Genomic DNA, 10,592 nt, shown 5'->3' with positions numbered 1-10,592 from the left:
TAAGCCCATTTTGTCATAAAGTAGAGCTCTAGCATTTTCCTGGGTTGAGAGTTTAGCTCAGAAGTAGAACACTTGGATTTGATTGATCCCCAGAACTGCAAAACAATAACAACACAACAAAAACCAAAACAACAACAAAAAACCCCCAAAAGAAAAGAAACAAACCCTTTCCAAAAGCTAACAACCAAATAATAAATAATTTTTCTTTGAGAATAAATGTATTTCTTTCAGAAATAGAAAATGAATATGTATAGAAGTTTATCTGCCTACCACTTTAGACTCAGCCTGCCTGAGCTTGTTTTGAATTTTTCTTTCTCTATGACTAATATATTTCTGACCTATTTCTTAGGTGTGGCGGATCACTTGTATTTTGTTGGAAAGAAAAAAAAGGAAAAGGAACAAATAATTTGAGCAGGTCATTCCTTTATTGCTAATTGAGTTAATAGAATCACAGAATTTAGAAATATAAGAAGGGTCCCAGATACCACCTCAATTGAAGGAAAAGTGGGTGTCTAGGTTGATGAGTTTGAAGAGAAAGTGTGATTTGCTTTGGTTCATCCAAGACAGGACAGAAGCAATCGTGTGCAGTTTAGAGGATGAGGTATGGATTGTTTTAATCTTCACATTGAATGTTTTGTTCTCCAAGGAAATTTTTATAAGGAAAAAAAAAAAGAAGAAAACTGGTTCATATGTGTGTGCAGAAAGAGAGAAAAAGAGAGGCTCCCACAACCATCGCATTCTTAGTGGGGACTCTGAGGCTGGAAAAGAAAATGAATATATAAAGGACAGGTTGTTTCCAGCCTCAGTTTACTGTTTTCTCTGTGACTTGTCTCATAAGAGAGACAGAGGCATCCTGCTTAAGGGGAAGAGACTCTGCCAAAGAAGAGGATGCTGTTGGTCTTATTTTGCTTGATGAAGAACAGGAAGGGGTGGTCACAATAGAAATTAACAGAGGGCATTGGGGCGGACGTTAGTCCAGCTACTACGCCCGTGGCGGCTGCAGCCTCGGTGCCCTCTTCATTCACTTCCACAAAGGACTTGTGCACAGCTTTGGACACTGAAAGGCCCTGTGTCCCTGTCATGCCCGAGAGGTCAGCCTTTTGTGGACAGAAGACGTCCTCCATCCCCATGGCTCTCAACATGGTCTTGAGGTCGTAGGTCTCTTCCACTTTGAATCGAGGCAGGTGCACATCTACATTAGTCATCTCCATGCTCCTTGGGCTGGTCCACTCCATTAACTTCTCAGCAGTGAGCTTGTCTTCAAGCTATAAAGATGGAAAAAAAAAAAAAAGAAAAAAAGAAACTGACTTGGTCGACTTTTGGACTCTAGCACACTTTAACAATGAATGGAATACGTGGGAAATTTTTAGTTTAGAAATAAATGCAACATACACAGTTGATCCAGTTAATTAGACATTATTCTAATAAGCAAAAACAGCAGGCCTGAACGTATATGTAGACTTATTTGATTATATGTGTTCACATGTACAAACATGTATGTAAAAATAGAATTACATTATTTTGAACCAAACGAACTTATATCACTACTTCTCATGCCATCCGTCTACTGTATGTGTCATTTTGTAGACTTTTTATTTTCTTGCACATATTATTTATTACATACTGCAGTTATAGTACATGACCTATTTTTACTCTTAGTTCTTGCTTGATATATTTTTAAACATTTCTCACATTGCTATGTATTTCTCTGGGTTTAATTGTTGCTTGTTGCCATCAAACTGATATTTAATGTGTATAGCTCTACTTAAATGATAATAAATTTAGCCTGTGTCAGGCTGTAAGCTAAACTATTTATAAAGAGGATATACTGGGGATTGAACCCAGGGGCACTTAAACATGGAGCTATATCACAGCCCTTTTTATTTTTTATTTTGACACAGGGTCTCACTAAATTGCTGAGGGTCTCACTAAGTTGTTGAGGTTGGCCTCAAACTTGTCATCCTTCTGTCTTGGCCTCCTGAGTTGCTGTTTACAGGTGTGTGCCACTGAATCATCGGATTCAGTGACTGAGTCATTGTTCCTTGTTTTGAACTTTTTATTATTCCAGGCATCTTGGCCTCAAAGTTTTTGTCTTGTTTCAACTTAAGCAGGTACCATGGGGGGAAAAATCAGGCAATAGAGGAAAAACGGTCAATGCGAGTATTACCTCCTGCAGGCCATCTGCTTCATTGGGCAGCAGCAGGACCATGCTCAGGTCATTGCCTTTGTATGGCATTTCCAGAATCTTGGCCTGCACATCCTCCAGGAAGGCAAAATTAAAATGCCCGCTTTTGGCCATCATCTGCACAGATTTGCTCAAATTCTACAATAAATTAAGACATCAAATAAATATCAAGTTAGACAAAAAGATAATATTAAGGAGATACCAAATACATCCCTCTCTTTTGGAGAAACAACTCAAGAAGTTTGAGAAATAAAGAGAGAAGTTACTATTTTTTTCAGGCATTCCTAACTAACTAAAATTATAATAAAACAAAACAATATCTGCTTGTTCAAGGCACTCTCTACTTTAGTGGTCCATCCCATCAGATAAGTCTAAATTTAACTTTCCACATGCAATACCTTATTCTGCCAGAACTTTGCTTCTGTGGTCAGTTCTTTTTTGAATTCCTCATCCCACCGCCCTTTGAAGTAGACTGCGTTCACCAGAACCAGTCTGGTGTTTTGGTCAATAGTTTTACTAGGAAATAGGTCCTTGATTTTTTCTGTAAGGGGAAAAAAGAAAAAGGTCATCATGTAAGTACAAATGGCTTTTGGATAGAATGCTATGCATAATTTCATGACTGGTCCTTATATTTATGTGCCACTGCTTTAGGGACTCTTGGACTGCCACCAGGTGGAGCCTTCTCATGGTGCCAGCCCTAGAGAGCAGGGATGGAGACACCAGCCTCTTCCTGTGACAGGAAAGGAGGTGAGACTGTCTAGGGGACATTGAGGAGCTGATTTTATCTGCTTGTCCAGCTTGACTCTTTCCTTCCTTCCTCTGCTCCTCCTCTTCTGTTTTCCCAAGGTGGGCCCCTTACGTGGAGAAACAGGGCCTGATTGTCCTCAAGGACAATGGCCTGAGCTCTGTACTCTGAGAGTCCCCTGCTGTCAGATGCTGCTCCCGGGGATTCCTTCTCCTCCTCAGTCTCCTGTACAACTGCTGCAAGGACGGCCTGTAGTAAGGGGTCCAACTAGTTGTGCACACAGTGGAGGCTTTGAGAAGCCTCTGCCCTGGGTGGAAGAGACCCTGGGGTAATCCCTGCAGGAGGGTTGGTGGAGGTGTGCTCCAGGCCGTTATAGGTCAAGGGGCAGGAAGCCTGGTGTCCAGATGGGCTGCCTGTTTCCAGATGAGTAAGAGGAAGGAAGTCTTTGGACTGTTTTCTTCTAAAGATTCATAATCAACACTTGGCTCTGACCTCAAGAAAATCTCAAAACGGGGCTGAGTGGGAATGTGGGTTCCACAAAGATAGTGTCGGCCGGGGGCCATGTGCAAGTAGCTTTGCAGCCATGTCTCCACCTAGTTGACCTCCTTCTCTTTTATCCCTGCTCCTCCTGGATCTGTCCACATTTATTGGGACCAAGTGCACTGCCTCCTCCATCCTCTCTGCAGATCCAATAACATCCCACCAGGACTCCCTACCATGTCACATCTGGGCTTCCTCACAGGGTGATCAAAAGGTTCCGCCATGAGTAGCCCTCCCATACTCTACCATTTGTTTGGCTTTCCACCCAGGAATTAATCTTCTTTCGACTTTCTTCTGCAGCATTTTTGAAATCAAGAGATTCCACAGTGGCTAGGTAAAATTTCTTAATCCCGTCCAAATATTCCTTTGAGAAGTGGAGGAAAAAAGAAGGAATTAAGAAAGATTCATGTGTCACCCCATTTAATTATTTACAATTAAAGTAAGCTGAACCCAGACCCTGACCAGAACCACTGTCTCTGCACATGCATATTTGTATACAGGCCCCATGAGGGCAAGTGGGCAAGGGGAGTGCAGGATTCCTTGAGGCTCAACACCCCCTGTCAAAACCCAGGGGAAGAAGAGGCTGTGGTTTGCAAAATTCAGTGCAAGTTAAAGGAGATGAATCACGTGGGAGACATCTCACCAGTGAGCTCTACCACTGCGTCTCTCATCTGGGTTTATATTCCCTGGTGCTTTCCTGCCCCCTCCAGGGCCCATCCCAGCCTGCCTGTTCCAGAAATACCCCCTTAGTCAGACATTTCCCACAAAAGGCGCTCTCTGTGACGCAGTCAGTGCCTGCTCATTAATGGCATCTCCTGACTTATCTTGCCCCTGACCCACACTTCATCTGGGCCTGGTCAGGGACCAGATGCTCCAGCAGTCAGAGCTGTGATAGAGCTGATCCCCTGGGGCCAGAGCTGCCCAGGAGTCAGCCAGAAGCCTGTGTCTGGCTTTCCCCCATTTGGCCATCCAGAGACCCAGGATGCAGACTCCAGGTGTGGAGAGCCAAGGGGAATTACCTGAAGAAACTGAAACTCCTTTTCTCCATAGACTCTGTTGGCGATCTTCAGGTTGTAGGCATCACTGGGTTTGTTTAATTCAGTCAGAAACTTTTGAATCTCCTGGTGCACATTTCCTGACTCTCCAGCCTTCAACATCCAAAAAAGATGCTCATTGAATTGCCCTGTTCACGTGTGTGCTCAACTCACTTGAAGTCACTTAGATCAGTACCAACACTTATGTCTATAATCTCAAAGATGACCTCTGGCTTATTCTCTGATATTTGCTGTATTTACCTCAAATACCCTGAAGAATTTACCTTACATTCAACTTCTTCCAGGAAATTCTTTGCTCCAGCCCTGATATATTCTGATGTGTTCTCTTCTGAACTACAGGGCACCATTGGGTATCCTCTCAGTCGTTTAAACAATTATGTTTATCTTTCCAGATAAACTTGGAGTTCCTTAAGGTGCAAACCTTATTTCACTTCTAACAGCCACCAAGCATATGGTCATGTTGAAGTTTGGATACTTTAAATCCTATGACATAAAGCCCTGCTGTAGCCCTTGGTGGGATCATCCTCTAAGACGTGTTGAGGGTGATCTGTCATGTGATGGTCATTGTCTGCATGTAAGCACACCTCGAGCCTGGTGCTCAGCTAAGAACAGCCCATAGGTCATCTGAATCTCAGTGTAACTGAGATGAAAATAAAAAAGCTGAGTGATTAAGTGGCCTAAGAGACAGACTGAGTAGCCAAGTTTTAAACTGAAGCCTATCTGAATTTGGAAATTTCTATTTACTAGCTAAGAGTTTTGTTCTGTCAAAGCCCTAAACAAATATATCTGCTAGCCATCATTTTCCAAAATATAGTTGAACTTGTGCTAATTCCTTTTCATTTTAATTAACTCAGTTATACTATGTTAGTAACATTATTGTGAGTGTGATCACTAGCTCACATTTATTATGACCTCTTATTTATAGTAGGCTGGGCCCTGTCGCCAACTTTTGCAGATATTGGGTCAGATTCTTTTTGGTTGACTGGGAAGAGGTCACTCTGACTCAGGGCAGTAGCGAATTGCTCATGATCACATTTGTGAAGAATGGAGCTGGTCTATGTGGTGTCCGACTTGAGTTCTTAAGTTCAATGCTGACCTTCTCTGAGTAAAACAAAAACTTGAAAGTAATAATTATGAAAATAAAATGTGGAATTTTTCCATATGTCCTAATCTCTTTCATCTAGGATTTTCCATTCCTCGGTTTATGTGAAATTCCCTGTTTAAAGTATGACCCTCTCAGATACTTCAGATACCTGGAGCTCTCCCAGGACCAGAATACTTACATGAGGGGCTGTGGGTTTCTTTGTTGCTTTTTCTGTGATTTCATTGAAATGAAGGACCTGGAAGAGACAGGACCTGGATCAAGACAACTTCATTTAAAAGATCTGTGAATTCAGAGTAGAGGAAAAGAGAACAAAACCCTCAAAAGAGAAGAGAATAAAGAAGCATAAAGACACTAAAAGCACCCAACCCCAGAACTTCAGGGTATGAATGTGTTCTTTGAGACAACACATAAAAGCTGGTTAATCTCCCGATACATTGAAGAATGTGCCTTCGTTCTTCATTGGGGAGACCTTTGGTGATGGGTCCCTTGGATTTGGTTTAGTCAGCCCTTCACTTCGTCTTCTCAGCTCTGGTTGATGGGCAGTGGTGGGGGTCATCAAGAGAGGGCAGCCTTGGGGAGGGGGTGACTCCCCAACACTCTGTGATCACACAGCCCTGGAAAGTCTGCTTGGCATCTTGTGTTACCCCCAGGTCCCCAGAGCTATGACCGTCCCTGTGTGTGAGCCAGCCCAGTGAAGAGGAAGGCTGGGCAGGTCCTGCGGGGCAGCTGAGGCCTACCTTCTCCATCTGCAGGGCAGTGTTCCCCCTGGCCCCTAGGTCGAGCATGGCCATTGCTGACAGGATGCTGACCGGGGAGTAGAAGACGTTGTCCCCATCCTTCCTCAGCTGCCGGAACAGGTCAAGGGTGAACTTGGTGTTGGCCACACTGAGTGAACTCATGGCGACTGGTTGGTCGGGAACTCCTAGGAAAGCAGTGGATCCAGCTCAGAAGGACTTTATTGTCATGAAATTTTCTTTAAAAATGACTTATCTGGGTTGTGGGATTCTGGTCATTAAGGTTTTTACCCTTTTTACCTTCCAAGCCTTCTGAATGCACGTGTTCCTCTTCTAATTAGAAGACTCAGGAAAGCACTATTGAAAAAGACTTTTGTGGACAAGTAATAGAACATCTTTATCTTTCCTGTGTCTTTCCCTTATCATTGGATGGCTAGGTTTGGGGGGAAAGGCTTTATTCCAAATGCCAGGACAAGGTTTTCTGAGGCCAACATGCAGCCAGGTTTCCAGAAGAAACTCTCTGACTTTTCTTTGAAGCTCTGAGGCTGACCACCTCCCTCCCCACACATGATTGTAAGCATGCATCAGTTTTCTGGGAAATATGTCTTTTTAAGTAAAGAGCAAATTAGGTCAAGGGGGTTTGTTAATTTTTTCCCCTGGCAGAACAAGTACAATATAATAAGACAAAGTACATGCATGATAGAAACCACGTCACTGTTTTGAGCCTCGATAGTAATTCCTGCTAAGCCGTAGTGGCTGGAAGCACTCACCTGTGTTCCTGAAGAAGCCGAGCTGGATGGGAGCTATGAGCCTTGATGTGGTGGACGGAAGATCCTGGGTATATAGTCCTCCTCCTGCAAACGCTGCCTCATCAATTCAGTTGTCTTTCAAGTAAATCAACTTCAGATTTCTCAATCAGCTTAGCCCACACTTCCTGAGCCTGACAACTTATGAGAAAAGACAGGTTAGGACAGTAACCTGTGTTTCCTTTTTCTTTTTGTGGGGACAGTTAAGAATCTGTAATCTTTGGCAATCATTGACTCATTTTGAATGCATGCAAAGGTGCTTTTCTAATACCAATGACGTTGTATTAGATATCCCAACTTCCTCATTGTCTTCAATTCCATCCTCTGTATATTTCCCCAACCTTAAAAAACAATCTTTTTTTTCTTTTGATGTTGAATTGTTTTTAAGGTACACTTTGGACACACAAACACCTACATTGTTTACTTATATTTGTGATTTTTCAATTCTGAAAGGCTCCACTCATCCTTTCTGTAGGAATCACTTTATATACCCAGGAAAATTGATCTTATTCGTGTGCAAACAGGCACTGGGGAGGTCTCTGCAGACTCGGGAACAGGGTCCTACCCTCATGCTCATTCCAGACCCTCATGCTCTGCCTTGTCCCTGGTTCTCCCTGTCTCTTCCCATGTCCCCTGCAGCCATCCTGACTTTTCTTATGCTTGAGGTCTGTGAGGACGGTTATTTGCCTTGCTACATTGACAAGCTGCCCACAGTAAGAAGGATCGAAACAAACAGAGGCTGTTTTAAACAGTAGTCTTCTAATTTCTCATATGCAGTCAAACAGAAAAATAACTTGTTTGGGGTGTCATGATGAGACTATAGCTCTGTCCCCCCTTCCCTACTTGACCCCCCCCCCCGGAAGTTAGCACACTGGCTTCACACTCATGGGCTGGATGCCAGGTGGAATACCTGTCAGAAATACCAGGTGGAGGTGTCCTTTGGATGCTGTTGTTATGTGCATTTTCCTCTGGAGCCTCGTCCTCTGCAGATGCGTGGGGTTCCTGCAAGCAGACTAACGTCGATGATGGCTGGCTTTTGTTGGGTCAGAAGGTATTTTCACTTACACCTTACAACTCAGTAAAGTAGGTCCATTTGCTATCCCCATTTCACGCCGAGAAACTGAGACAACTGTTGGACTAAGTTACGTAGCTAGTGAATTGCACAGGTGAGATTTGAAGGCAGGTAGTCTGGCTGAGGAACCGTATTCGTCCATCGTCCATTGCATATGAGCTAGGAGAGAATGGTGGGGGACATCCTGAGACCACCAGGAACATGGCATGTGGGGAAATGAGTGCTGATGGAAGAGATGATTTCCATTGAATGTGGAGCTCAGAGAGACAATAAATTCCTGCTCAATTGTGTTAATCCGTTTTTCATCCCTATAATTAAATATTTGACACAGGCTACTTATAGGCTAGGGGAGTTTCTATTGGCTTATAGTTCTAAAGATCCAAGCCCCAGGTAGGTTGGCACATTTGTTTGGGCCTCTGGAGAGGGCAGAACATCACTATAGGGACATGTGTTAGAGAAGATCACTCATCTTGTAAGTTGGGATGTAGAGAGAGGAAGAGACTGGGGTCCCACAGTCCCACTGAGAGCATGTCACCAACTGTCTAAGGAACTGCAGTAAAGGCCCACATGTTAAATCCCCGAAGCACCTCCCAATACCACCAGCTTGGGGGTCCAACATTTTATTTATGTACCTTTGAGGGCCATTCAACATCTGGATTATACACAATGATTCTTACCCAAAACTGCTCTATCAAGTTGGAATTCAGAAGAAATGAGAACTTTTGAGATAAAAAAGTTAGGGGGTAAAAGAAATAATGTTTTCACTGGACTGAACTCTGTGCCTGAGGGATGTATGAGGCTAGGGGTGAGCCATTGTCCCCCGTAGATCTGGCTAAATGACCACAGGGAAGGGGCTTCTTGTTCTGAGGAACCATTTCTCACAGACATATAATGCATAGACCATAAGACTCACCATCTTAGACTACAGTTCACTGATATTTTTAGTATGATCAAAAAGTGATGGAATCGTCATCACCATCTCATTCCACAATCCTTTCATCATCTCTTAATGAAAACCCGTTATTTCATTCTGGTTTGCAGGGTCTGAGCTCCCTCCTGCATCTACTGATTTGCCTGTTTCAAATGTTGCAAATAAATGGAAAGAGGCAATATTTGTCTTCTAGTGACTGACTTCTTCCACTTGGTATATTTTCAAGGTTCCTCCATGTTGTGGTATGGGTGAGTGCATCATTCCTTTTTATGACTGAACAATATTCCTTGGTATGAATAGACTATGTTTTCTTTATCCATTCATCATTGATGGGGATTTGGATTGTTTTTATTTTTTGGTTGTTATGAATAATGCAGCTCTGGTTGTTCATGGATACCTGTGTTTGGTGTAGCATGTCTTCATTTTTTTGGGGGGGATCTGTACACCTACAAGTGGAATCACTGGGTCATGTGGTAATTCTGCTTAAACATTTTGAGGAAATGCCAAGAGAAGCTTTTTTGGGTCTTTTTACCAATGTGTGTGAATCCCCGAGGAGGTTGTGAAATACAAATTCCCTGAGTTGAGTTGAGGCATGGTCTTATGGATTGTTGGTGAACTAAGGATTTGTCCAATGAAAGAAGCAAAAGAAATGATAAGATATGGAGATGAAGAATTCCACACATGAAGAATGTGGTCTCCTCGGCTGAGCCTTTACCATGGCTACAGCCACAAGACAGCAGTGGCCTTTCCTCTATGGAGCAGGAGGGGGTCACTCAGATTCCACAGGGAAACAGCATTATCTTCCCTGTGGGACAGAACAGGAAGCTCAGCCTGGAGGTGGAAAGGACGAGTAGAAAGACAACCTAAGACAGACCGAGGTTCCAGGTGGGCAATCTTTGGAAGATGACTTTAGACATAAGCTGAATGCTTTAGAGATGAGGGGTTTGTTATGAAGAGATTAACTTTGAAGAAATGTTACTAACTGATAATGTCTAGGAGATTGCTTAAATTGAGACAGAGCTGGGATTAGTTTAAATGAGAAATCATTCCATGCTTTTCTTCTGTTCCTGAGAAGTGCTCCTGGCATGGGACAGGATTGTCAAGAAGATGCATAAATCCTCAGGATGTTTTGAATGTAAACCCTTGCCAGTTTATGTTGTCGATATTAATAAAGCTATGCCAATTTCATTGGTTCTGGGAATCAAGTAATCAAATTAAATCTATAGGAATTTGTTCTTTCAGGAAGCATCCTGCTATTACCAATGCCTTTACAGGTTGGTGAAGAAGTATCTCCTAGATTTTCCAGTAACTTACCTCTTGGCACAGTGTGTGAAATATTCTCAGCATCGTTAAGTTGCCAATAAATCAGAGCAATCCTTTTATTACTTCCTTCTTCCCAAGGATGTGCCCAGGCCTGTC

General features: G+C 43.0%; 1 protein-coding gene across 1 annotated transcript; it reads right to left on the bottom strand.

Annotated features, from left to right (window-relative positions):
* Positions 1-403: 403 nt before the first annotated feature.
* Positions 404-7,303, bottom strand: LOC101972849 (serpin B4). Its single transcript, XM_005323005.3, has 8 exons — positions 7,135-7,303; positions 6,368-6,552; positions 5,809-5,865; positions 4,490-4,618; positions 3,717-3,834; positions 2,584-2,726; positions 2,168-2,323; positions 404-1,265 (listed from the first exon to the last, which is right to left on the bottom strand). Exons 2-8 carry the CDS (start codon positions 6,527-6,529, stop codon positions 858-860), a joined length of 1,173 nt encoding a protein of 390 aa, XP_005323062.2. The 5' UTR covers positions 6,530-6,552; positions 7,135-7,303; the 3' UTR covers positions 404-857.
* Positions 7,304-10,592: the final 3,289 nt, after the last annotated feature.

Source organism: Ictidomys tridecemlineatus, chromosome 13 (genome assembly GCF_052094955.1).
Source record: "Ictidomys tridecemlineatus isolate mIctTri1 chromosome 13, mIctTri1.hap1, whole genome shotgun sequence".
NCBI lineage: Eukaryota > Metazoa > Chordata > Mammalia > Rodentia > Sciuridae > Ictidomys > Ictidomys tridecemlineatus.
This window is presented reverse-complemented; position numbering and strand designations above follow the sequence as displayed.

Excerpts from the sequence above, each read along its gene's own strand:
- LOC101972849 (XM_005323005.3), bottom strand. The coding sequence starts at position 6,529 with ATGAGTTCACTCAGTGTGGCCAACACCAAGTTCACCCTTGACCTGTTC. Across the intron at positions 5,866-6,367 it reads CTGCCCTGCAGATGGAGAAG|GTCCTTCATTTCAATGAAAT; the intron begins GTAGGCCTCAGC and ends TGTCTCTTCCAG. Across the intron at positions 2,324-2,583 it reads CAAAGTTCTGGCAGAATAAG|AATTTGAGCAAATCTGTGCA; the intron begins GTATTGCATGTG and ends AATTTATTGTAG.